Source organism: Anarrhichthys ocellatus, unplaced genomic scaffold (genome assembly GCF_004355925.1).
Source record: "Anarrhichthys ocellatus isolate YVR2014 unplaced genomic scaffold, GSC_Weel_1.0 scaffold40, whole genome shotgun sequence".
NCBI lineage: Eukaryota > Metazoa > Chordata > Actinopteri > Perciformes > Anarhichadidae > Anarrhichthys > Anarrhichthys ocellatus.
In genome coordinates, this window is record NW_022280070.1 from 1,736,532 (window position 1) to 1,762,966 (window position 26,435).

General features: G+C 46.4%; 2 protein-coding genes across 10 annotated transcripts in view; one reads left to right on the forward strand and one right to left on the reverse strand.

The window, feature by feature from the left end:
- Positions 1-22,244, forward strand: part of arhgap23a (Rho GTPase activating protein 23a) — a 62,070-nt gene extending 39,826 nt beyond the window's left edge. For 5 of the 9 annotated variants that reach the window (XM_031868046.1, XM_031868043.1, XM_031868044.1 and 2 more), the window contains exons 5-24: positions 1,091-1,169; positions 2,076-2,136; positions 3,663-5,292; positions 9,512-9,667; positions 10,620-10,731; positions 10,830-10,869; positions 11,971-12,108; positions 12,194-12,502; positions 12,597-12,658; positions 12,764-12,882; positions 13,533-13,651; positions 13,756-13,908; positions 14,046-14,124; positions 14,217-14,290; positions 14,414-14,503; positions 14,587-14,712; positions 14,826-14,867; positions 15,341-15,434; positions 18,143-18,174; positions 18,301-22,244. In XM_031868046.1, the coding sequence (XP_031723906.1) occupies positions 1,091-1,169; positions 2,076-2,136; positions 3,663-5,292; positions 9,512-9,667; positions 10,620-10,731; positions 10,830-10,869; positions 11,971-12,108; positions 12,194-12,502; positions 12,597-12,658; positions 12,764-12,882; positions 13,533-13,651; positions 13,756-13,908; positions 14,046-14,124; positions 14,217-14,290; positions 14,414-14,503; positions 14,587-14,712; positions 14,826-14,867; positions 15,341-15,434; positions 18,143-18,174; positions 18,301-19,722 (4,937 nt within the window). In that variant the 3' untranslated portion in view covers positions 19,723-22,244. The remainder of the gene's footprint in view (positions 1-1,090; positions 1,170-2,075; positions 2,137-3,662; positions 5,293-9,511; positions 9,668-10,619; positions 10,732-10,829; positions 10,870-11,970; positions 12,109-12,193; positions 12,503-12,596; positions 12,659-12,763; positions 12,883-13,532; positions 13,652-13,755; positions 13,909-14,045; positions 14,125-14,216; positions 14,291-14,413; positions 14,504-14,586; positions 14,713-14,825; positions 14,868-15,340; positions 15,435-18,142; positions 18,175-18,300) is intronic. The other 4 variants (XM_031868040.1, XM_031868039.1, XM_031868041.1 and 1 more) reach the window with 4 other exon arrangements.
- A 535-nt stretch (positions 22,245-22,779) lies between these two features.
- On the reverse strand, positions 22,780-24,680 carry hexim1 (HEXIM P-TEFb complex subunit 1). The gene has a single exon (XM_031868049.1). The coding sequence runs from the start codon at positions 24,366-24,368 to the stop codon at positions 23,253-23,255; it is 1,116 nt and encodes a 371-aa protein (XP_031723909.1). The 5' UTR covers positions 24,369-24,680; the 3' UTR covers positions 22,780-23,252.
- Positions 24,681-26,435: the final 1,755 nt, after the last annotated feature.

Here is a 26,435-nt window from a genome sequence, read left to right on the forward strand (position 1 = left end):
CTGTGTCTTACTGGTAGCCAGTGCAGAGATGCTAAGAGACTGGCGTAATATGGTCTCTACGTTTAGTACCAGTTAAGATTCAACCTATATCATGTCAGAGCAGAATAAGGTTTTTTCAGTTTTGCTTTCATTTAACTAACTCTGTGACATCCGACACTCAGAGTTTACAGATAATACAGATACCAGTACGACAACTCCGATGTTCACGTTCATTTGAATGTGACAGAGCTATTGAAGTGTGCTTGTTGTGTCTTGCTGCTCAGACAGAACAGACTAGTCCTGCAGTGTGCATGCTCCAACACACGCTGTCACATCCAGAAAGTCACAGGCCAGCGTGAACACATGCAAACACATTACAGTCTGAGCACTTTGAATGTGTTTCAGCCTGGATGAAGTCTCCATGACTGCATACAAATTGTGAACACGTAGTTCTCTAACGACTTTTTCTGGGTCGTCGGTTCACGAACCACTAAGCTGTGCCGACATCCCGTTTACGCCTTATTCCTACTGGCTGCTAATCTGGGGTCAGACTACTGACTACTTTAAACATATGGTAATGTCATGGATGTGCTCATTTTTTAGAAGGTCACCAACAGACGCTTTCTTTAAGACAATAGGGCTTGCTCTTTATTATAATGATAAAAACTACAAGTTTAATTTTGAATTGTCTTTTCAGACCAAACACGAATACATCTTGTTAGTCTTGGTGTGAAAGATTTGAAAGTGAAAAATAGTCAAAAGAATATTCTGTATTTTCTTTTAATTTTTTTGTTTTGTCGCTGGTGTGAACAGGCCTTTAGTATGCCTCCCATAATATAGATAATAGACTTAATGTTTTGCCTGCATGTTTTGTTCAGACACACTTTGGCCATTAGAACGTAAATAAAAAGGATTTTGTAGTAAATTAAATTACAACTTATTTCCACAACTGAATTTCAAGTTTTGACAGCTGCCTTGGTCCCTGCTTCGTGAGTCTCTCTCGCCCGGAGGTCTGCACCTGCTTGAGATGTCAAAGGTCAACATCCAGATCTCCCGTATTAACCTGTAAAATGTGCCGGATACGATATGATAACACGTCCGTGTCTCGCAGGAGATCGGCTGGTGAAAGTGAACGGAGAGAGTGTTCTAGGAAAGACGTACTCGCAGGTGATAGCCCTAATCCAGAACAGGTAAGACCCCCTCTGCCTGTCAGCACTTCGAGCCTTCGGTGTGATGATTTAGAGAACCATCTGTTTGCTTTTTCTTTACCATCGACATGACACACACACATGTAGTCGCCAGTATTTGTTTGCTCTGCCTTTTCAAAAAAGAGTAGCCTGAAGCAGCGTAGTCTCCTCACTCACGTGGTCTGAAAGACGGATACCGTGGCTCTCCAGAGGGGGATTTAGAGGCTTGGAAAAGTGACACTGGACTCTGGAAGGTTTTATTCTGGTGACCTTTTTCTATTCAAATGCTTGGATTAGATGCTGACATTTTATTATCAGTTATTTTAGACCCCAAAATCCACAGGGAGGTTAGAGGTCAGCTGCAGCACAGCCGGCTGGTGTTAGGGATGTGCGAACCAAGTTTTTACTCTCCTGATGTGAGATACCTCGACTCAGACTGCTGACACCAACTCCCAATCTGATACCAGTGTTCGCCTTTTTTCCCTCAAACTAAAGATCTGTTTACCTCTCAGCATGGAGCTCATTAAGAACATCGTTATGTAAGGTAGCATGGAAGGGATCGCTGTGGTACTGAATGTAAATCGTGGCAGAAACACTGAACTTTATAATGATGTTGGTGATGAAAGCGTGTTTGATGTGGATCGGTTGCGTCTGGCCGATACCCGATCCACTTAATGAAGTCAATGAAGCCTGATACAGCGTCGCCGGATCGATTCTGTGCGTCCCCAGCTGGTGTCCACTTCAGCTGTCGATGTTTTAGTTTAGTTAAACATTTCTATAAATTAGAGGATTAATAAAAACATTACATTGTATCAAGCACCAGGTCAGGATATTGGATGTGAGCCTGTTTTATTTGTCTTCATTCTTCCCGTCCTCCCCTCTTCTTCCTCCCCTGTACATGTCTCACAGTGAAAGTGTGTTGGAGCTCTCCATTATGCCAAAGGATGAAGACGTGCTTCAGTTGGTAAGTGTGAGTATGGGATTTTTCACGCACCTTCTCTGAACAAACTAACCCACACGCATCATGCACTGCACACTTAGATACTTGATTGTTTTGTTAGATTTTGGATTATGTGAGGACACTGCAGGAAGTCGTATTTGCCGAGTTTAACCTGGATTCTCCGTCATTGTCAAAGAACGTAGAGAGTTTGTTGGAATGGCTGCAGAGTGACTTAGAGGCTCTCTGCTCTGCGTTTAGATTACATCATTAACAGCCACTGTCGAAGCTTAGATTTGAAAAAAAAAAGAAACAGCTCCGTGCTCGTTCACACACCCATGTACTGTACAACACATTTTTGTCGCTCCACAGGTCGCTCACATGATCAGACATGCATCAATCCTCGCCCCTCCCATTAACCCGGAGCACCATGTCAACACACAAATACCAGATACCGCCAGACTTGAGTGATCCTTGTCACACATGCAGAAACATCAGTGTCCCTGCCCGAAAGAGGCCAAAGCTTGGTTCTCCCTTTTACGTTTAACTGCCATATCTTAACATTATAAACCCACTCCTCTGTCCTGCCACTCCTCCCCTTCGCTGCTTCGCTTGTATCTGCTGCATTCCTGGCATGACATCAGCAGTGCTGCGCCTCCTTCCACACTCTCACAGGGTGGAGTAAGTCAGAGAATGAGAGGGAGGAGAGAGGGAGTTTGGAACGATCCAACAGAGGAGAAAACAAGAAACAACAGATGAAAAAACAAAACGTACGACAAAAAGTAATAGGAAACGAGGGAACCGATTGAACGTGTCTGGGAGAAGAGCGGCAGGTTGTAGCAGCAGGAGTGTTTGTGGTCTTCTCCCTCGTCCTCCGTTCCTCCTCCTCCTCTGTGACTGTTTGTGGCGACTATGAGCTAAACACGCAACCTGAGGAAAGATTGTGGATTCTGTTTGCTGGTGCAGGTATACATTAACAACTCGTCTGTGATTTTACTTAGCTTTACCTAATCTCGAGGGTGGAAAAGGGATCGTAGCTCGTATGTTTTTGTCCCTCTGGTGTTGTGAAGTTATAACTAATGCTTTAAACGTGACAAGTGTGGCTAATTGATAAAGTAGTCGGTTGATTATACACTTGTTTTTTGCACTGGACAGTCCTAAAGTGCCGCGCTGCGAATACATATTATATGTATGTGTGTGTATACATAACATTGTCGGGGACATTTGCTGCCGGCTGCTGTTCCAGTGAGTGTTGTGACTTTTGCTCGAGGCAGTTCATGCAGTCTGCTAGCTAGCATGTGTTTGTGTTCAGAGCAGAGGCCCTCGAGACAAACTGAAGGGGTTGAGCTGAGAGGTCGTTCCACCTAAAGGCTTGTTGTGTAATGTACGGTGGCATGAGGTTGTCTTAGCCAGTCAGAGTTTTGGTCAGTGTTGTTGTCGAACTTGTTTACCATAAGAGCAAATTAGTTAGAGTCGCCGTCGCCACGCACACTCACCTTTTCTTCAAGCGTTCATTCTGTCTTATCTCACTTGTCCTCCATCTTCCTCTCCTCTTCCAGGCATACTCCCAGGATGCTTACCTGACAGGCAACGAACCCTACACAGGGGGAGCCGAGTACCTCCCACCACCGCCTCCCCTCTGTTACCCACACACCAAGGCCACGACCCCTGCTGGCTCCATGTGCCAGAACCAGCTGGATAACTGGAGTCGTTGGCCAGGCTCTTCCAGCCCCTCTTCGCCCCTGGACAACCGCTCCGCTGTGGGCAGCCCCGCCAGCTGGCAGGAAGGACGGGCAGGAGAGCCAGGAGGTGTGGGTCACAGCAGCCCGGCCCACCGCACAGAGGAGATCCAGTACGGTATGACCAGCCAGCAGCCTCAGGGCCAGACCAGGGGGCGCTCCTACTCTTCCTCTTCCTCATCAGGAGGCCCTTTGTCCAGCCCGCTGCAAGTCCACTACCCAAACCACCACGCTGCCGGATCCTCTCAGGCTCAGCCACGCAAGTCCAGCTCAGCCTGGACCAGTCCTCCCCTGCCCCAGCTCAGCCATGGTCGCACCGAGCTCTGCCAGCAGGCCCTCTCCGCCTGGTACCACAACCAGGTACCTGAGCGCCCAGGACGCAGCATGCAGACCCGCCACCGCAGCTACTCTCAGGACCGGCTCGGTGACTCAAGGAGGCAGCAGCAGCGGTCAGGTGGATTCCCGCACAGCGCCTCCCAGGACACTCTGATGTTACTACAGCAGTCAGGACCAGGACCCCAGGGAGAGCCCTACTGGTCCTATGGCGACAGGGAGGGGGGCCCAGGTAGGGGCCCAACTGCCACCAACTACACCCGAACACGCTCTGAAAACCTGCTAGCCCAGTACGATCGCCATGGCCGCTCGTTAGAGATGCTGGACCGAGCAGCAGCTGGACTGGTCTCACCTCATTTTGAGAGGCCCTCGTGGCCCCAGCAGGCTCCTCAGCCGCCCCCCAGGACTGACGCCCATCCGAGGCACTTCGGTGCAGCACAAGCTCCTCCGATGTCCCGACACACACAGTCACATTCTAAACACCACCCCCAGAATCACACCCAGGCCCACTCCCAGCCTCAGTCCCACCAGGCGGCCCCCCAGAGCAGGCGGCTCCCCCCGGGGCAGAGCATGGACGACCAGCCGGTGGGCTACCGCAGCTACAGCCCCTCTTTTTACCGCAAGACGGGCCGGATCATGCAGCAAGCGCACTCTTTCAGGGACCCTTCGTACTCCGGCCCTCACATGAACTGGAACCCAACGCCTAAAACCAGCCCCCCAGAGGGCACAACGGCACCCCTCACTGCCTCTGCCGCGTCCCCCCTTGCCTCTGCCACCCCCGAATCCCAGGACAAAGCGTACAGGCCGACAAACCACGAGAGGGAACGAGGGTCAGTGGAGGGGCAGGCGGAGGGGCAGGCGGCGGCGGTGGCGGCACAAACCCAGGAAGTGGTGCTGAGGCAGAAACCTCCCACCGGGCGGAGGAACGCCCACGGCATGCGTCACCCTCACTACGCGCTGCCCATGGATGGGCTAGAACCCTCTTTGTTTTCTCCTGATCCCCAGGACGCGGCTCCTGCCCCCGGTTCCAAGGGAGATGGAGCCCCACGCAAACCAAACGGCAACCTCGCCCCGCTCCCCATAGAGGACGACTCCTTGGCCTCGATCCCCTTCATAGGTAAGCGAGGAATGCACAAGCTTCATCTCGCGTGGCTTCTCTTACACCTTAATCCGCTCTCAAAAACTCCAACTGACCTTGAGATTTCATCGCTTCCATTCTAAATCGTAATCCACACCGAGTGTTTATTGAATATTAGTGAAAGCTTTACTGAGATGAAATGCAGAAGCTTTAATCCAGACAGAATTATGAGTTTCGGGGAATGTGTGTGTTTCCTTAATTTCCTTCTTGTCTGTCTATTGAGGCTCCAGGCTCTTCTCAGATGCAGTTTCCATTCTCTCAGAGAGATTGTGTGTGTGTGTGTGTGTGTGTGTGTGTGTGTGTGTGTGTGTGTGTGTGTGTGTGTGTGTGTGAATGTTTGCATTGGGTAATACAGGCACTTCCCGCAGTCTTACAGACAGTATTAGTGGTTTGATTGAATCATATTTGATGGGAATTCCCTAATCCTGCTGCCTGCCCCTGGTCTCTAAGGTCGCCTCACCATGCTGAGGAAATGAGGTGGAGTCTTGACATCCAGAATGTGTGTGTGTGTGTGTGTGTGTGTGTGTGTGTGTGTGTGTGTGTGTTTTTGTTTGCGTGTCAGCAGGTACTGCTCGTGATCTTCTATAATGCCTGTCATCTTTTAGTCAGTTACCGTATTCGTTTTTTATAGTAAATGTTAGCATGCTAACACGCTAAACAAAGATAGAGCATGGTGAACATTATAAACATTAGCATGTTAGCATTGTCATTGGGAGCATAATGCCATGCTAGCATTAGCATATAGCTTAAAGCACCACCGTACAGCATCACAGAGCAGCAAGCATGGCTGTAGACTGTTAGTCTTGTGTCATCTTTTGACTATAATCGTTTTTATGTGCGTCTTCATTACAGTTCGGCTCCCTTTCAACATAGTGTAATGTTGCTTTTAAATGACATCTAAGGAAGGAACACTTTTAATCCTCTCCTCAAAGACTTAATCTGCTTTTTTATGGACCACGCAGAAATTTGGATTAATGAAAAGCAGTGAAACAAAATGTTATGTTTAGAGTACCCTGAATGATTTAGCCATAAACCGATAATGACAACCTGTAATAGCTTCAGTGCATGCAGGATACAGTATGTAGTTCTTTGCCTATATGAGGTTGTTTGCATGAATATGCACCGTACAGTTATAGCCTACATGTAGGTGTCAGTGATTGTGGTCCTGTCCCAGCTTGTTCCCCCACTCTGAAAAGACTCAAAGAGAAGGGGCTTCGCAGGCTTTCTGTTGCCTTGTCTCACTTGACGTGTACAGCAGCCTTTAAGTCAAACCATACGCAAATAACGTCAATCGATCGGGTGAGCTGTGCCTCCACCAGCCTGTCGCAGGCTGAGGAAAACAACCGCCGCTTACCCCGATGCCCAATAGATTCAAATCAGCTGCCCTGGACTCTTTGACCCAACATGGGAACGAGCGTTGATATTTGAGCCCAGCCACGCTCGGCCAGAAAAAAAGGTAATTTAAAGAGAGAAAATCCAGAAGGGTTCTGCAAAGCAGGAGGAATCTCTCTCTGCTTTCTCTCAGTCCGTCTGTCAGAGCACATTCTTGCCTCGTACCTTCACCTGAATTAGATGAAACCTGGCAGTCAGAGCTGCAGGCCGGGACACGTCTTATGGCCGTAAACTGAAACTAGGCTAGAGTCTCCCCATAGACAAGAACATAACTTTTCTCTTCTCTGTCTTTCTCCGTCTCTTTATCTCTCTGACAAAGATGCCGATATGATCTGGGGGCCTGTTTGGGAATATGTGATTTAATAGGCGTTCATTGTCGTTCATGTCTGGGTGGTACGGACCACAAAGGCAGGCTGTGTCTGCCGGCAAATGGGTTTTTACGACGTCTAGTATAGAGATATAGAAAAAGCAGTATTTTCTTTTATTTCTGTAGCTCATACAATGTGAATAAAACAAGAAGGTGCATGTTCGCAGATGAAGTATTTCACTCTGTACCCACTTGGAGTCTTTCGACATGAATCTAAGCTGTAAATTACCAAGAGGTTTCTGTGGCGGTCCTTGCTGGGAACAGCAGGGGCCCGTTCTCTCAGCTCCCGCCCTTAGTGCTGCTGTTGTGCTGCTCTGGATGATGTGTGTCTGTGAGGGGGTTCAGTCTATGACTGTCTTTACTAGCTGGACCCTGGACACTCCAGACCAGGACGAAGACCTTCTGTACTGGCTTCCACAAGTCCTCTTGTGGCCGCTGAAACGATTAACCAATTATCGACAACTACTTTGCTAATCGATTGCTCGTTAATGTCATTTTTGAAGCTAAAATGGTAAATATTAGCTGCTCAATGATGAGGATTTGCAGTTTTTTTTGTCTTACATAAACTGAATATCTGAGGGTTTTGGACTGTTGGTCGAAACAAACTTGCAGTTTGAAGTGGTCACGTTGGGCATTCTATTGACCAAACCGTCAATCAATAAATAAGGAAAATAAATAGCAGAAGAGAATCTTTACTTCAGTCTGAATAATACAGTTTGAACCATAATTTGCCAATAGCAGGCAAAGTTCTTTTACAGCTGTACAGCATTTAACATTTGAGAAGTTTATTCTGTCAAAAAAAGAAAAGGTTTTGCAGAAAACCATGTTCATATTTCTCAAAATAGGTAAAGGAAAAAGTTTAATTTAGATGCTGGTTCCCTAACTCCTGCTTTAGTAAGTAAAGACTCGCCATGTGCTTAGTAAGGAGTTTTGAAGGAATGTGAAAATGCAGGAGAATTTACTCAACCCTTAACGTTTGATGTAGTCCTTTTGTCAAATGTATCTGAATAAGTAAAAATCCCCAGACTGGGATATATATATATAGTGCGTATATACATTCACAGTAAGGACTGCAGCATGCTGCTCCCCTCTGCTGGTCCGTCTCTGTCGTGTGGCTCTGGGCTCACTCTCTGGCTGCCTGTTAATGACGGCCTTTGTTAAACCCACAAGCCCGGCTATTTCTGGGCAGCGCTGTAAACGGGCAGATTCCTCACCCCAGATTGGAAATGTTTTCCGCCTGATGTCGGACTCTAGTGTGCACAGGAGTGAAGAACAGAACGGCAAGGGTGGTCGGTGGAAGAAGGGAAGGAGAGACAGAGAGAAAAGAGAAGAAGCTGAGGGTTGAAGGATGATTACAGGAAGTTGCTGGGACAAAGAGGTAAAAAACTAAATGAAATCTGAACAGGAGTGAGATGAGAGCATATAGCAGGAATTTACAAAAAAAGGCTTTGTGGTGGTCTGTGCTGGATCTCAGAGTCCCTCCAGTCTGCAGAGGCTGTGCTGCCCTCTGCAGTTTACACTGAGAACACGCTGGAGCCGTGCAGCAACTCAATCCTGACAATATAGAAAGTCACCGGCAAATCCAGCTTCTCCTCACTCAATGCAAATAGTAGACCTGTCTATTATCTGTCAGTCAGGAAGTGTGTGTGTGTGTGTGTGTGTGTGTGTGTGTGTGTGTGTGTGTGTGTGTGTTGCGGTTTCATATCCCTTTGCATCAGCCTAAACTGTTAAACACTTGTAGCCTGTGTGACCTACATATTCTGCTTTCAGCCTTTTGTCATCTCAAACAGAAAATCATAAAACTAGCACTAAGTATCTACATACAGTTATCCACAATATTCATATTTTGTTAGATTGTGTCTTTTCTCCTGCATGTGTCCTCACGAGTATCACACAGCACTGTAGATTTAATAAAGAACTGAAACCTGGAGCCAGTAAATCTCTGTTACAAAACCGCCCCCGTTAGAGACCGACTAGCTCTTCCAATGGCAGCAGGCGACTCAGGTACTGCTTCTCTGCAAACCGTTTGCTTATTTTGGTTGCATTCGTGTTATTTTGTTCCGGACACAGTTGCAGAGGTTTTCAATCCTCCAGTTTCTTCAGTGCATTTGTAAATGAGCGTAGAATCTTGTGTTTGTGGTTTGTCCTTTTCTGTACTGGAACCCAGAAATGGGTCGTGTTCGAGTACGATTGTCGTATGTGTTGATTTTGCAGATGAAAGACTTCTAGATGAGGCGACAGAAATTGAAAATGTGAATTGAATTTTCTTGTTTAGTATCTGTGACGGTAACCCTGCGGTTCCTCGTCGTTCCTCTCCCTTACACACCTCGTGATCTAACCCCCTTTTAATATCCTTCTTCCATTCTGGCCTTTTTCTCTAACACCTAACCTATCCCCCCCTCCCTCTCCTCCTCCTGCCTCCCCTCCACCCTCCCACAGATGAGCCGACCAGCCCAGGTGCTGATTTGCGCGCCCGCCATGTGCCGGCGTCCTCCGTGGTATCCAGCGGCATGAACTCGGCGCCCGCCGTGGTCACCGGCCCCGCCTCCCCCACCTTCACCTTCCCCCTCACTAGGCTCTTCTCACAGGACTGCAGTGAGTGCCCCCCCCCCTCCCCCCATCCCTCCCTCCCTTCCTCCCCACTGCATGCAGCTGAAAAGTATCTTATTTGTGAGTTCTTTTCAGAGAAGGATTGATCATGCATGGTATTTTAAAACCCTCCTGGTTAGTTGGTTGGTTGGTTAGTTATACATTTCAAGAGGGTCTCGGGGATTTTTTGTTTTCCTCACTGCTTAGTTTCCTATTTTATCAATTGTGTTTTCCTGTGATAAGTCTTAAAAGTATTTTTTCCACTCAAATTCAGTCAAATCCAATTTCAACCAGTTTCTAATTCAAATCAAATTGTTTAAATAATTCTCCAGAATTAAGTGTAATTTTTCATGATTCTAGTAAAGCGGTTTTCCCAATAATGCTGTCTTAATTCTGAACATAATAAGAAGCGTCCTTCAAAACAAGACTTTTGAGGCTAAATAACAGGAAAAGATGAACATGTTTGAATGCTGAATTTATAGATTTGCATGTTTGATACAAAGAAATTCATACAAACTTGTTTGCTCAGATTGTGTTTGGTTTGTTTGTCTTGTTGTGCACGAAGCCCAAAAGAGTCGGTGTGTTTCAGATTCATTTAAATCCCGGATTAGTCAAATTGGATAAACTCGCACGATATGTTTCTTTAAACAAATGCACGTCAGTCTGTGTTTGCAGGCGCCACACCTGCATGCCAGTGGTGAGAAAAGTGACCAGAGTTGATTTAATTTAACCCAGTGTTCCAGCTCATCTCCCCATCGTTCATCCTAACTACGCCACCCAAACCTCAAACCTCCTTCACCACCACCACCACCTCCTGCTTCCTCCCTCACTATCCCCTCTCCTAATCCAACACCGCCTACGCTGGTGATTGGCATTACATCAACATTCTGTCTTTCTCTCTGTCTCTTTGTTTCTCCTTCTCTCTCTCTCTCTGCTCATTCATCCTCTCACCGAGCAGGCAGTATTAAATCCGGTCGCCGTTCCTCCTATCTTCTAGCCGTCACCACCGAGCGCTCCAAGTCATGCGACGAAGGACTCAACACGTTCAGAGAGGAAGGCCGAGTCTTCTCGTGAGTACCGTCAGTCTGAGACGGATGAGATTCAAACAGCACCCATTTGAATTACACGTGTAGGCAGACATCTCATGTTGTGTTGTTGTACTTGACAGGAGGCTACCAAAGAGAGTGAAGAGTTTCTTCACAGACGGGGTGAGTTCTTCGCCTTTCATTCCTCTAAACATCACCTAAACCTTGTTTTTTACAAATCCTGTCCTTGTTTCTCACTGCTTTACTTGTGCAGGTGACTACTTTTACATTCACGTGTCCTTTTGTCAGATTATCAAACCAAGAACACAAACTATAAACAAATATCGATGCCCTGCAGCTTAACCGACACATTTAACAAACTAACAACTGCTTACAGACAGTCAACTGGTCTTTGCTTAACAAATTAAAGCATACAAATGTAATTCTAAGACTTCCCTTATGTAATCTGTGGCTATGTTAAATCATAATTGTGAAAGCACCTAAAAAAACACGAGATCCATGTAAATGCTTCCTGAGGTTTTGAGTGACGTTTCAGTGAGCTGTGCAGCTTTCGACCACAGTACAACATGATGGCAAACGGCATTTCCCTTCATTTCCTTTTCATCTTGATTATTGAAAGTCACAACTACTTTTACTTTATTCACGAAACCGTTGAAAGGTTTACTTGTGACATGCTCAGGTCATCAGAAAGTGTAATAGATATTTAAATTTTGCAATCAAGTTTTGAAACTTGAATCAAAACAAGTTACTACTCGAGTTAGTCGTATTTGATCAGTGTCAGCTTAAATAATGCTGAATCAGTTTTTAGGTGAGATTTAAAAGCAGCGTTTGGCAACTTACAGTACAGCGGCACAAAGAGGCCAAATAGTTGCTGCCTCAGCTACTGATGCATCACTTGTAACGTGGTGTAATGTAATGCAAGAGGAGAAATTTAAAATTCAAAATATGCCAAACACAGAGGAACACGGGTTATAACTACACCCTGAGCAGCGCTGACTACATGAACATTAAGTTGAATGAACACCTCAGCAAAAACATTATCAGCAGCAAGTAAAGATCCTTCATGTTATTATTTTTGGCATAAGAGAAAGAGGTTTTTAATTAGTTTTCATTGTCAGAAATGGGTGGCGTTCTGTTATCACACCCTTTGATTACCATACTGAAACAAGGGAAAAAAGTTCAGATTTAACGGCTTTTTTCAGGTCTCAAGGCAACAAAGAACATCAACAAATGTTCTGAACATTTCCTTCGGTTGTGTTTCAGTCTCTGGACAACCTCGGCACAGCAGAGGAGGTGCGATCTAAACGCCACTCCACCTCAGAGCTGGGAAACATTACGTACAGCGACGTGCGGCAAGAAGGATGGCTGCACTTCAAACAAATCCTCACGGAGAAGGGCAAGGTGGGCGTGACAAGAAAAGAGCTCGAGACAGAAAAAGCGTTCAAAGCGAGCGAGCAAACACTCACATCTCATCTTTCTCTCACAGAAGGTGGGCAGCGGCATGCGTCCGTGGAAGCGAGTCTTTTCTGTGCTCCGCTCCCATTCTCTGTTCCTCTACAAGGACAAGAGGGAGGCGGTGCTCCGCGGGGCCACGATCGGAGGTGCGGCCGAGGACGAGCAGCCCATCAGCATCCGGGGCTGCCTGGTGGACATAGCGTACAGTGAGACCAAACGGAAGCACGCCCTGCGGCTGACCACCCAGGACTTCTGCGAGTACCTGCTTCAGGCCGAGGATCGGGAGGACATGCTGGAATGGATAAAGGTCATCAGGGAGAACAGCAAGACGGACAGCGAGGTCAGAGGACACGCCTCCACCTGTAGACTTGAAGCTCCTCTGTGAGTGTGCCTCGAGTGTGTGGTTATAACGCAGATGTGTTTGTTTGTTGCAGGAGCTCGGTATATCCAGACAGGCCCTCATCAATAAGAAACTGAATGATTACAGGAAGCAGAGGTGGGCCACCTGACAACAGAGCATGAATCTTTCTTTACCACAGCACACATCCGCTGTCATGATGGACAGCTTGAATTAAACCTGTCTCTCTGTCTCCCCCTGCAGTCCGACAGGCAGCAAGCCCGACTCCTCTCCCAGGATGTCCCGCATGAAGCCTCCCTTCCTGCTCACCAAGACGGAAAACGCTGCGGGGGCGCCACGCTCCCCCAAACCAGAGGGCAAAGGTCAGCGTCGGGGACAGACTAATCAAACACACCTGCTACTTACTGTGCTAAAATAAAACTGTATTATTGTTTTTGATTAAATGTCAGAAGTTATGAGATCTATTACCACCTGTAAGATGATATTGAGGTAAAAATGGTGGCTCAGTTCTGGGTAATTATGTTTTATATTTATTAGGGGTAATACGCTTTATAGTCTTAACTATGAAACTCTAACATAACAGTTCTAGGTTGTTACTCCACTAATAAGTAACATACATTGCAGCTTAATACTAACTCTAAGGCTTGTGGACACAATGACTGAATATCGGACTTGGTGCCAGTTTAAATGTTATACATTTTTATCATTGCAATCATCCTTTTTGAAGTATTGGTGACGCTTTGACCAGTCTTATAGAAATCAGATATTTGACATTAGAATCTGCATGTTAGATAACCCATGGGTATTCATGGTCAAATATCAGTTCATGTCAAAACACAATCGCAGGTGTTGTTTAATCAATCCTTTGATTAATATATCTGCAGATGTAAGAATCTTTAACAGCCCTTTATGGATGAGAGCCTTTAAATGTAAGGACGGGATAAACCAAGAAGCAAACACTGAAGCTCCGTGACAAGCAGTGAGGTTTTTTTTTTGTCCGAACTGTCCTCAGATGAGAGCGCTCCTCCAAAGTCTCCGTGGGGAATCAACATCATGAAGAAGTCAAAGAAGTCGGGGCCTAAAGCTTTTGGTGTGAGGTTGGAGGATTGTCAGCCGGGTGTGATTAACAAGGTTAGCCTCAATATCGTCTGTCATACCAGACTGCAGTAAAAGTACTACTACTAGTATCACTGAAGGTTTTATTTGTGATTAAACTCCGTCTGTGTCCATCTCAGTTCATCCCGTTGATCGTGGAGATCTGCTGCGGTCTGGTGGAGGAGATGGGTCTGGAGTACACGGGGATCTACCGAGTCCCCGGGAACAACGCCATGGTGTCCGCGCTTCAGGACCAGCTCAACAAGGGATGCGACATCAACCCTACAGAGGAGGTGAGGACACACGAACACACCTGTACATTTGATAAACCACAAACCGTTTTCATTCAACTTTACTCGACACAACCGTATCACCAGATGCAGAAGGTAAAATACGATGAGCTCTGACTCGTCTCTGTTTCTGTCAACAGAAGTGGCAAGACCTCAATGTTGTCAGCAGCTTGCTCAAATCCTTCTTCAGGAAACTTCCAGAGCCGCTCTTCACCAACGGTTCGTTCAAACGTGTCACAGCAAGCCGACCGCGCACAACTCACGCTGCCGTGCATTCATATCAAACCCGCTGCATTTTGATATCTTTACAGACAAGTACAACGACTTCATCGACACCAACCGGATGGACAGTGCATCAGACAGACTAAAGACCATGAAGAAACTGGTACGTATTTGTTTGTATTACTTTGCTAGTGTGTGTGTGTGTGTGTGCGTGCGTGTGAGGGAAGAAGTTTGGCAGGTCCAACAGGTTTATCAATATTGTCGTTCCTCTTGTTTTCTTTCGCAGATCCGAGACCTCCCAGATTATTATTACCACACTCTGAAGTTCCTGGTTGTTCACCTGAAGACTGTAGCCGACAGCTCGGATAAAAACAAGGTGCGTCAAAGACGGTTTGTAAATATAATCATTATGCACCGCTGTGACATCTTCGGTATTAATGTATTGTTGTCGTTGTGTAGATGGAGCCCCGTAACCTGGCTCTGGTGTTCGGGCCGACGCTGGTTCGGACATCTGAAGACAACATGAAAGACATGGTCACACACATGCCCGACCGCTACAAGATAGTAGAGACGCTCATCCAACATGTGAGAGAGGCAACACACACACACACACACACACACACACACACACACACACATTAAAATGACCCATGATCACTTTCAAGATAAATATTTCTCTCTCCGTGTCCTTCTTGTAGTGCAACTGGTTTTTCGCTGAAGAGCAAGACAAGGATGAAAAGGTATGCTTCCCGTATTGTTTCTTCAGACTTGCACATTGAAAGCGTTAATGCACTGCGGGGGACGGTTATTTAAAGATTCAGTTGAGGGTGTGCAGTTGCCCTGAAAACTTGCAAGTAACGTGCAGTATGTGACTTCATCATCTGAGAATCTTTTCAAGTTGGTGTGAAATAACTCAGAATCTGGGGGATCGCTTCATCTTTTTAAAAAAAGTATTATTTGATGCATTCTTGTGCAGCAAATGATGTTGTTTTAAGTTGATGACAGTAAGTCTTAGAAAGTCCCTGAAAAAAGAGAAAAATAAGTCAAATGTTCATAGAGCATTTCTGCTATTTCATGAAGCCAATGAGTCATGGCATTTACAACTTTAGATTTGACCTTTTAGTGTTGTCTTTGTGGTCGGGAGCACACAGATAAAGTAAAACAATTCCAGACTTATTTTTAAAAGCGTTATCTGTGTCTCTCTTCCGTCCAGACACCGGTGGACACGGAGGACGTGCAGCCCGCCCCCAACATCGACCACCTGCTGTCCAACATTGGCAGGACCGCTCTGCTCGGGGAGGCCTCAGGTGAGCGCGCTGCTGAGTGCTCTGAGCCAATCGCCCGCTAGAGCTCTGACCAAGTCGACCAATAGCATTCGGGTAGATGTAATCGCAACCCCAAATTAATGCTGCTTTCCATTTCAAGCTGGAAGAAGGGAATTCCCCACTAGTGTATTATAATTACAATGTGTGGGCTCTAGTGAAACAGCTGGCAGACGTTATGATGTTAATTAGCAGAACTGAGTCTTAATTCTCAAGAAAAAGACTTCAACAAGTTGGTAAATTAATCCTGTTCCAATAAATCCATAAAAGTAAACGACTTAAGACGGTGCTCTTTAAAAGCATGTTAAAAATAATGATCCCAAGTGAAGACATGACCTCAGTTTCCTCGCCTGATTGAGATTCCTCTTCGGAAGTTTGTCCCAATTTTAAAGCCAGAGTTCCCTCTTTTCCAACAGAACTAGAACGCGGCATAAGAAATGAAAGTCTGACATCTGTTAGTACTCGGGAGTGTTTCTGTGTTTGATAGCGTGCCTACACTTCTCTCCTTTCTGCTGACCTCTTCCCCCCCCCCCCCCATCTTGTCAATCTTTCACTTTCTCTGTACGTTTCTGCATTTCCTTCTCTTAGCTGAGCCTGTGGAGCAGCCACTGCGGTAGGATGGGAACTCCCCTGGCAATACGTGTGTGTGTGTGTGTGTGTGTGTGTGGGCGTGGGCGTGCAACCGAGTCTGTGAATCACATTGTGAAAGTGAAATAATGTGTGTTTGTGTGGGTGAGAGAGAGGGTGTTAGTGTTTGGTGATGGTTTGTTTCTCCATGGTCTCCATTACCCTCTTTAGACTCAGTGTCTCCCTCTCAGTGTCAGACGGAGGTCCCTGTAAGAACATGTCACTTCAGTGTCGGACTAATGAATTAACGGCCTGTTAAAGCTGCTGCATCTGACACTGGAGTGTAAACTGCGGTCTGTCGCTGAGAGACGACTCCCACACTAGTGGTCTTGTTGTCGAGCACTTTGCTCCACTCATCCTTCGGGCATCTTTAGTCAGCGTAGTCCAATCATCAGGCTCCTCATGCCCCGCTTACCTCCCGAAGGGACTCAAGGTGGCGTCGTTTCTGACCTGCCGCTTTAAAGGCCACAATGACATCAGAGATGTAATCTGATTTGTTTGTGTGAGGTTCAGTAGTGGTGCACACTTTCACCCTTCATCCACGGTTTTTGTTTCCCAAAATGTTTAATTGAGGTCCAAGCCAACATCTGCATGCAAAGAAGAAGGCAAGTCCTTTTTATAGAGGCCAGAATCCACATTTATCTATTTGGATTAGCAAATATTCTAGAAGTGACCTTTCAAAGTAAAGTCCCTCAGATATTTAGCAAAACAAGAGAAGATCAGCTATGACATTTTAACATTTACTGATCTGATTTTCACCACTGCTAAATGTTTGTCATTAATACGATAGCTGCTACCAGAAATGATGACCTAGTCTCATGATAGGTCCCAGAGTTCAGTAACCGTACAGCTGAAGGCCTGATCTCCAAGCAGTGATACAAAAACAGAGACATTTAGGGAGCAGAGCTAAAATCAGACAATGTTTTGTATTTATTCTTGTTAAATGACTTAGACAATGAGTCAGTTATCAAAGTTGCTGTTTTTTTGCTGACTAATTCCCTAATTACTGAGCTCAGTGGGCTGCTGTAAAGCAGAAAGTCTCACTCAAGGACACTTTGACATGAGGACGGTAGGAGCCAGGGATCAAACCGCCGGCCTTGTCGTAAAAGGACGAACCGTTCTACCCGCTGAGCGAACAGCCGCCCCTCTTCTGTGAACGCCTGCTTCTCCTCCATGAGTAGTGAACTACCCGAGCTAAGCTGCGTTTTGTTAAAACCAAAGAGCTTTAATGGCGATGCATGATATGAAGAGCACAGATTTAAGGGTGACAGTTTGTCCACCATCTGGAATGCGACACACAAGATAAACTGGATTGATATCGTTGTTGTTGGTTCATGAGAAACGGTTCCATCTAGAGCGCTTCAAAGCCCCGGGTTCCTCCAAAGATTTTGATTCCGTCTACGTGAAAGACAAAAACAGCTTTCATCCTGCATCGCTGTGTTTGTGCTGTGAGGGAATTGTGCTTCTTTGTACTCTGGACTCAAAAATTATTTCTGCCTTCACGCCTCCCAACGCTTCTTTCCCTGATTGATGTCATCAGTTTTTTTTCTGTGATGTCATCGGTGTGTGCCGTGGTTTCCTAATGCCTCCAACACCAAACCCTGCTTACCCAATCATTGTGTGTCGTCCACACGCGCAAATCAGTGTCTTTGTACTGGGGGGGGTCTGTCACGGTCAGAGGGCACAGAGGAAGGCGAGTCCCTTAAACTTTAGTCGAGGAATTAGTAGATTCGATTAGAGGAATCTTGTAATTTAAAAAAAAATTGGCAAATCAGGAAGACGACGTAAAACTGCTGAAACTTTCAAGTATGTTGTGCTCAAGCCACAACCCCATCTGTGACGTCACAGCGGGTGTTTTCCCCTTGACAGCTGATGGGAAACGCCGGCTTGTGACTTCCGGGTTTGAAGTGCAGACAGAAGTGCAACATGCAGAAGCAGTTTTCTATGATTTTAAAAAAAAGTGATGATCTCACCAACTGCCTCTGTGTCCTCCACCGCGACTGTTCTGGCCTTTTGTTAACTTCAAAGGTTCTGACCCACTGATGTTTGTATTCTCTTCTCCCCAGACTCAACCAACAGTGAGTCAGCTAAATCAAAGGTAACATCTCTTAACATGGCACAAGGTTACTCTGGATGTTCCTATACCGACATACACACGCAGTAGTTAAGACATATAAAGTGTGATGTAATAAGAGTGTCACAGCTATTTGTTTTTCTTTTTCAGGGCTCTTGGGGGTCAAAGAAAGACCTTACACCCAAAGACTTCCTGACTCTGTCCATCATGTCGGCTGTTACGGGCCGCAAACGCAGGAAGCGCCACAATGGCCGCCGCGTGGGCAGCAGCACCGATGACGACTCCGAGCACGAGCCAATCAAAGCCGGACATTTAGGGGCAGAGGAGGAAGAGGAGGCAGAGTCGCCTGTGGGAGACACTGCTCCTCGAGCAGTGGGAGAGGAGGACGAGGATGAAGAAGAAGAGGAAGATGAGGAAGTTGTTGAAAGCGGAGTGAAAGAAGAGGTAGAAGAGGAGGAGGTGGCGGCGGTTATTCCAAGTCGGCCGTGCTGTAAAGAGGAAGAGGAGGAGGCAGGAGGAAGGCAGGCAGCCGTGTTGTTGCACGAGGAGGAGGCGCGGGCGGAGGTGAAGGGCCCGCCGTGGAGAGCTCCAGAGGACGCTCGCTCTATTGTTTCTGGTTACTCCACCCTCTCCACGTTAGGCCGTAGCCTGGGGTCGGAGGGCAGGGGGGACGATGCCGATGACGAGCAGAGCGAGCTGGTGAGCGAGACGGACAACGAGAGCGGCTTCGCCTCGCGCTCCCTCACCCAGGAGAGACCCGACAAACACCCGACGACACCCGTGAACACACAGCCGCCAGCGATGCCGCGCAGCTTCCTCTACACGCACTACAAACCCCCCGTTCTCTCGCCCACAAACCTGCTCGCCCCGCCCACCGCGCTCACACCGGACTCCGCGGACAGGAGCGAAGGGGGGGCGCGGTCCACCACGCCCTCGTCGTCCTCCTACTCCTCCTCCTCCACCACTCACAGGCTGCACTCGCGGCCTTCCTTCAACTCCCACAAGCTGATCCAGTGCGACACTCTGGCCAGGAAGAAGCTGAAGTCGGAGAAGGGCAAGACTCGCTCTCTGGACCTGCTGGAGCTGTCTGGGGTCATGGCTGGCGGCGACGGGGCCGGTTCCGGGTCACCCAGAGTGAGGAGGGAGACCTCTAAGACCAACCCCTCCTCAGGCAGCAGCCAGGAGAGCCTGCGCCTGGCCCGGCCCAAGCCCTCGCTGCCGCCCAGCGAGGCCGCCTCCTTCACCCCGACCGGCCCCGGCAGCAGGTCCCTAGCGGATCAGGTCCGGGCCCGTCTGCTGGGCTCGGCCGACGACCTGCGCAGGGTGGGACTGCGAAAACCGCTGTCACCAGAGACGCGGAGGAAGAGACGCGCCTGGCGCAGACACACCGTGGTGGCCTCCCCAACTGAGATCTCTGACAAGAGACCCCCACTGACCGTCAGCGACTTCCCCCTGTCTCCCATCACTCAAAACCAGGTTAAAACACCAGGGCTGCCTCGGGATGCAGACGGGCTCGACCAAGGACCGGCTACACGTCACGCACCCACCTCTAGATTCCACCAGTATCTGTGAGCCCTGCCAGCTGACCCCACACGTCTGTACGGGGGTCCAGGCTGAGCCGCTGACTCCCTGCAGGTTAGTAGACCGGCAGCAGCTTGAACAGGGTCTGGGTCAGTTGCCGGGTGCAGCACAGTGTACCACTGACCAGGTCTTTAAGAGCAGCCCACCCTTTTCTTTTTGATCAGCTCCATTTGCATGGCAAGGGGCTTTCCAGTGTTGCCAAAGCTTTTTTTTTTTTTTTTTCTTCTTCTTTTTTATTCCAAAATGTGTGCTTTTATAGAAATAATACAGAAACAGGACAGAGACACAAATGGACCTCATCACAATCACAGCCAAGAATTCTCATCTGAGTGATAACCGAGCGTCCTTCCCGTCTCCTCTGCCTTCCAGCTCACAGACATTTAGACTTAAAGGGTCGAATCCCTTCAAGTGACCAGAGCTGGATGGTTCTTGAGAGAATGGTGCTTCTTATCACCGTGGGGTGTAACGGTAACTTTTGCTTCAGTGAGCCAGGAGAGACAGTCGACCCCCCCCCCACACACACACACACACACACACACACACACACGCACACACACACACACACACACTCTTCTAATAACAAAACGTTATCGGTCAGTTTAAAACTATTTCAAGAGATCTCAACTTCAGTCTTTCTAACGTGTTCCTCCTCAGACCACAGACACTGTAATCACTCATTTATACTCCAAACAGTAGACACGGTGGGTCACAAACACACAGCATACAGTCGTCTCTCTCTACGTGTTAAGAATGTTTACGTGTGTTTGCGCAACAATAATTGTGATCATGTCCGAGCGTGCAGGTGTTTGTGTTGAACAATTTTGTAACATTTGTACAAAGCCTTGTTAAGTTAACCTTGTAAATATAAATATTACGTTTATCATATTTGTTTTTACTTTTTTAGTTCCTTTTTTTTATGGTTTACAAAAGTGCGTACAAAGTGCACAAGTCATTTTCTTTCAAGATGTTACTTGAAATGTTTCCCTTAATATATATATTTTTTTTGTTTTATATTCAATATATATATTATATATATTTTGTATTAAAGTAAAACACTTTTATTGTTACTCGATGTGGGTGTACCTGTCCACAGGAGATGAACGTGACTCCTGGTTTCCTCATAGATGGCCTTCCTCTCTAATTCTCAGCGCTGTGCAGAAAACCTTTATCTCATGAGATATGATCTTATAAATAAGTATCTCTGGAGATTGTATTTCCAACAATGTTGCATCAACATGTACACAAGCAAATACATGTAGCAAGAGAAGAAAATCTGGTGATTATTACATTATATTGGGCAGTTTGCAGGCAGCTCGGCACCACGCTGTGATGGCTGAACTCCTCTGTTTTGTTATTCATGTCTAGTGTTGATTACCGAGCAATGCCTCCACAGATCTGCTCGTATTTACTGAGCTCAAGTCGAAGTGTGTTCCTTCTTGTGAAAGAGAAGCCTGACGGCGTTCAACAGACTGTTACGAAACATTGTGTAGCGCATACAAACGGATACATTTTCACCTCGGTCGGTGGTGATCTTTGTGTTTTCAGCACATCTCCTTCGAGGGGTGCATCCGTCTGTACGTTTATTACCTCGTGGGGGTTTACATGAGGAGTTTTCCATAAGGTCAATAAATCCTACCTGACGGGGGAAATGTTGCACCAGAGGAAACAAATACAGAATGAATCTATTGTTTTTCATCTCTCGTCTTGATTTGCCGTCACACAATAACACAAACAGGAGGTGTGTAACTTCCTCAGTCATGAGTCACTCATCTGACCAAATAACCCCGTAAGAAATAATAATAATAAATAAGTTATGGTCTTGTTTTACCTCAAGATTTTTTTTTTCTCTACAAGTGCCTGATTTCTGGAATGTGTTTTTGTTCTGCGGTGCCATGGTCGGTTCTTATCTTTCCGTTTCCTTTTGTTTTTGGGTCTCCGCCCTTCTCTCCTGTGGTTGATGGTATAACTAAGGCACTGACCCAAAGATGTGTACATTTAATACAAGCAGTCTAACTAAAAAATAAAAATTTTTAAAAAGCACACTTTAAGCCAAGGACATGTCTATGCACTCTCTTTGCCTTTAACACAGGCATTAACAGCGTATGCTGCTGAGAGGCATATAGCACTCTCTCTGCCTAGTGATCCAGTGTGTGTGAATATGGTACACCTAACGAGCCCGACTCCAAACCGGCATGAGGTCAGACAACATCAGTGTTTCTCACAGATGAACTAACCGCCTATAACTTCATCACAAAACTCAACAAGTTGCCGTGCTGTCTGAAATCGGATTCTTACCTTATGTTTCATTGTTGTATTTTAAAGTGTTTTTGTACATACTTTAATATGTAACATATTGTATTGTGTACATTTGGAATTGCTTTTTTTTTTTTTTGGAGTATAACTAATATGAAAATGACTGGACTTAAAGGTCGTCCACCTGAAACCATTTCCCTCATGGATGTGTGCTTTATAGCAAGGTTATATGATGTAAATAAACAGAACTATGTTTAAAACGGACTTCTCACGTGTGTTTGTTTTTAAGAGGGGGGAGGGTAAGGCTTAAAATAGGAGCTGTGTGGCGCCCTTTAGTGGCTGCAGATGAACACGAGCTCCCCACGGGAACGTGCACAGATCGCCTCTCTGCTCGTGAAGGAAACTTCATCTTAACTACACACAAAATACACCCCAACTACTGACTGTTTTAACGCACATGAGTAGTTTAATATTCGTGTAATCTATTAAAATGTATGTAATTCTGGGAATGTACTGAAGCGTGTGATCACTCCAGAAATAGAGCCTTAATAAAACATTTGTTTATCTGCAAAACATCCCCACTAGATTAAACTCGGGAGTGGGTTAACCTTCATAAAGAGCATCTCTCCATCACATCCCATCCCCCCCCTCCAGTCCGTGGATTCTTCCTCTCCGGCGCCCGTTTCAGGATCTCCACAAGAAAAGCTTTGCGACCGTTTGTATTGCTGACATAAAGACACGCACGGGTTCACACTTCCTGTGTTTTAGAGCTGGCTTTTACAACACATCACAACAGAATTTCAAAATTTTATTTGAACTTATGTTAACACACAACTTAAAATATTCACTCTGGAATTTACTTCTGCAAAACAGTCTTTTAAAAGCTGACCCAATTAGCTGTAATTCGTTATTCTTTTATTAGAGGAAATTGCAACATACGATGTTTTTATTTTAAATTCAAAAACGGAACTGCATTATTAGTTGACCCGGGAAACAAATAAAATATTCTCGTGTTGTCAAATACATTCTCTTTATAAAAAGAATCTTATTTTGGAAATATTTACATTTCTTCTTGGAAAAACAAAAAATTGAACAGGACACCTTTACAGTCCAAATAGAAAAGAAACAGCAATTATTGCATTGCAATGCAAGGACTCTTCGTCCAAATGACAAACTGATTACATAAAACTGATTTATTTATTTTTTAAATGCAGCAGTCCCATATTTTACCTTTTTGAAAAGGGGTTCCCCCCGTGAATTGTGTCCTTTTAATTGGTTGCGACGTGGCCCCTGTCACTGCTCGGCTGGTTCTGCAGGAGCAGCTCCGTGTTCTGGGCCCTCAGTCTCTCCAGCTCCCTCTCCAGCTCTCCGAGCCGGACCAGGGAGCTCTCCACGGTCAGACCCCCGGGCTCCACGGTGCGCCTCAGCCGGTTGTTCTCCTCCTCCAGCCGGGACATGCACTTCTCCAGCTCCAGGTACTCCTGCACCAGCTCCTGCTTGGTCATATTCTGCAGGCTCTCGACGTGGTACATCTCGTAGGTCTCGGAGAAGTCTCTCTGGAGAAACTCCCCGCCTGCGTTCCCGGGTCTCCCGATGCCGTCGCTGCCTCCGCCTCCGCCGCTGCCGTCGTCATCGTCCTCCTCCTCGTTGTTGTTGTCGAACAAGTCCTCCTCGCTGCCGGTGTCCTCCGTGCGGCTGCCGACCCCGACCCCCGAGGGCCGCCTGACCCCGGTCTCAGTGTTGAGGTCGGGCTCCTCTCGGTCGTGCTCATCCATCAGGAACTGGGTGGTGTTGTAGGGGGCCACTGGGAGCCCTTTGGCGAACATCTCCTCTCTCAACCGGGAAGCCCTGGCCGTCTCCTTCTCCTCCAGGGCTTTCCTCTCATCCCAGTTAAGTTTGTAATAAGGCTTCCAGTTGCGCTTCTTCTTGGAGGTCCTGCGCCGGTGCCTCTTCTTGCCCAGACGCGCATCCAAGCCAGTATCGGAGTCGATGTGGCTGTCCTCTTGCGCCTGGTTTAAAGTCTCCTCCAGCGGTCTGCCTTCGCCGTTTTTGTCCTGTGGGGTGTGATCACCGTCAACCACTGCGTGGACGCCGGGTTTCTGGTCGGACGGAGCTGCGATCGGGCACTTTGGAAGCACGTTTCCGGCTGCGAAGGAAGGGCACACCCCCCTCTGTCCGCCTTTCCTCTGCCACAACTTGTCTGTGTTGATGTCTCCACAGTGCTGCTGCTGCTGCTGCTTCTGGTATCTCTGTCGCCCCCTGCTGCCGTTCTCCGGTCTAGCACGGTTCCTGTCTGGGAGATGCTCCAACGCGTCTCCGCTGCTTCCACCTGATGGGCTGCCTGAAGTTTTCAGGTGATGGCTCCGCTCCGCTGACTCCGTCATCCTGATGTTCCGCTCCGATGGCTCCGCTTTTAACACATTTTACACAATGTGGTTGCTCTCAAAACTGAGCTTCAAAAGTTCGTTAAAATACGGTAAACTCAATTTAAACTAAATATACGTATTCCAGAAATCACTAAAGAAAGTTAAGAGTCTGACAACAAACTCTCGCAAATGAAAAGTAACACTTCCGAACAGTAAACACTTGTTACTGCTCAAAGGGTTTGTCAGAGCAACTGTCGCTAACTACCATTTAACTGTTTCGCTGCTGTCAGAACTCTCGTTCACCCGGAGCCGACGTTTCGCCGTCACAACAGTGTCCAGTGTGATACTCAAGAAGAGGGAGCTCGTGGTTATATAGCTGCTCCGCCTCTACCCGTGCGGATGCAGCTGTTTGTAACCCCGTTGAATTGTGGGACATGTGGTTTTAATTTCGATGAAGCACTGTCGGAGGTCTCCATATCGAACTACATAGTCCACAAGTCCACCATAACTGACGAGCATTTTAACCAATCAAATGGCAGATACTTGATCACGATAAGGTCCACCCCTCTCTTAGTTGATTGGACAAGAGGATAACTTTGCTGTTGCTAAGCTTAAAGTATTTTCTGATTGGACAGTCCAATAGTCAATCAAAAGTACGTAATCCACACCAAGAAAGCAGTCCGGGGCATTATATGGACGCTACCATCTACAAATAAAGGGGACACGGAGAAAAGTTACGAAATACAAGTTAATTTAAATACTGTCGAATGGCGTCACATGATCACTGGAACAAATAAACATATTATATAAGTAGGATTAGTAGGGCTTACTTTCATTTGCAGACCGCACAGTCTAACGCCGAATAAGTAATACAATGAAAACCCTCCTGTATTTGAAGCGAAATGCAGAAACCCTCTTAAGGAAACTAGTCCGTGTTGAATGTTCACACTGGAAAATAAGTGAAAACAGCTTACTTTCAAAATGCAATTATTTTTCATGTTTAGTGGCATAAAAATGCGTCGTTTGTGTGACAGTTGGCTCATTAAACGTTTTAGTTTGAATATTGTGTGTGTCGTGCGGAGTGATACATGGTCGGACAGGGGCTCGGGTGAACTCTGGAATCAGCGTAAACAAACGACATTTATTGTCAAGCTGCCGCTCCGAGCACAGCTCCAAGCCCCTCGTTATTAAAGGGTGGGTCAGGCGGTCTCACACTTAATAATCCTGTTACCAGTGGACGGAGTGGTGTAGATCAGTTTTGAGTATTTCTGCGCAATCCACGTTTAAAATGCAGTGTTAGGTTTACACTGTTGTGTCGTGTGAACAGCTAAGGATAAGCTAGCTAGCTAACGTTAGCTACGTGTTAACATTAGTTAGCACATGATAACTACGTTTGTGTCGCTCCCAAATTAAACACTGCATTAATTCATAAAGTGTGTAGCCATACGCACTAACGTTGCAACCAAAATAAACGTATAGACGATGTTGCAAAGCAAGTAGTTTCGAGCTAGGACTAGTAAAGTTGACTCAAACGCCATACTGTTCATAAAGCCACGGTATCTAATGCTAAAGTTAACGTTAGTTAACCACGAACGGTCGACCAGTTTCAATCAAAATATTTATTTGTAATTAATTTTGTCGACAGCTACAGCGAACACGCGACGAAGTAAATTAATAACAAGACAACTAGCTACAGCAATTGCTAACGTTAGCCATTTGCTAACTAGGCCGATGTGTTTATACTGGGTCAGCGTAATTGCTGGAACGTGATGTTACCCGTAAGGTGTACAACATAATTACGAGTGATTATGATATTATCTTGGATGAATATAGACCACAGTCTTTCAATGTGTATCATCAGATTAAAAACGGTGTTTATTACAATCTATGGTATTAATCCGTGAACTGGAACTCTCGATGAAGTAATTTAGCTTCAGGAAGTAGACGGTTCCCTGATCTTGCAAGGCAACACTGAAGCTTTCTTTCAGTCTACTGAAGCTCTAGTTGGCTTTTACACGTTAAGCTAACAATCCACTCGTGCATTTTAGGTAACTTTTATTATAACTGTTCTCGATATCTGTAAAT

What these genes read in the sequence shown, in the direction of transcription:
- hexim1 (XM_031868049.1), bottom strand. Translation starts at nt 24,368, where the DNA reads ATGACGGAGTCAGCGGAGCGGAGCCATCACCTGAAAACTTCAGGCAGC.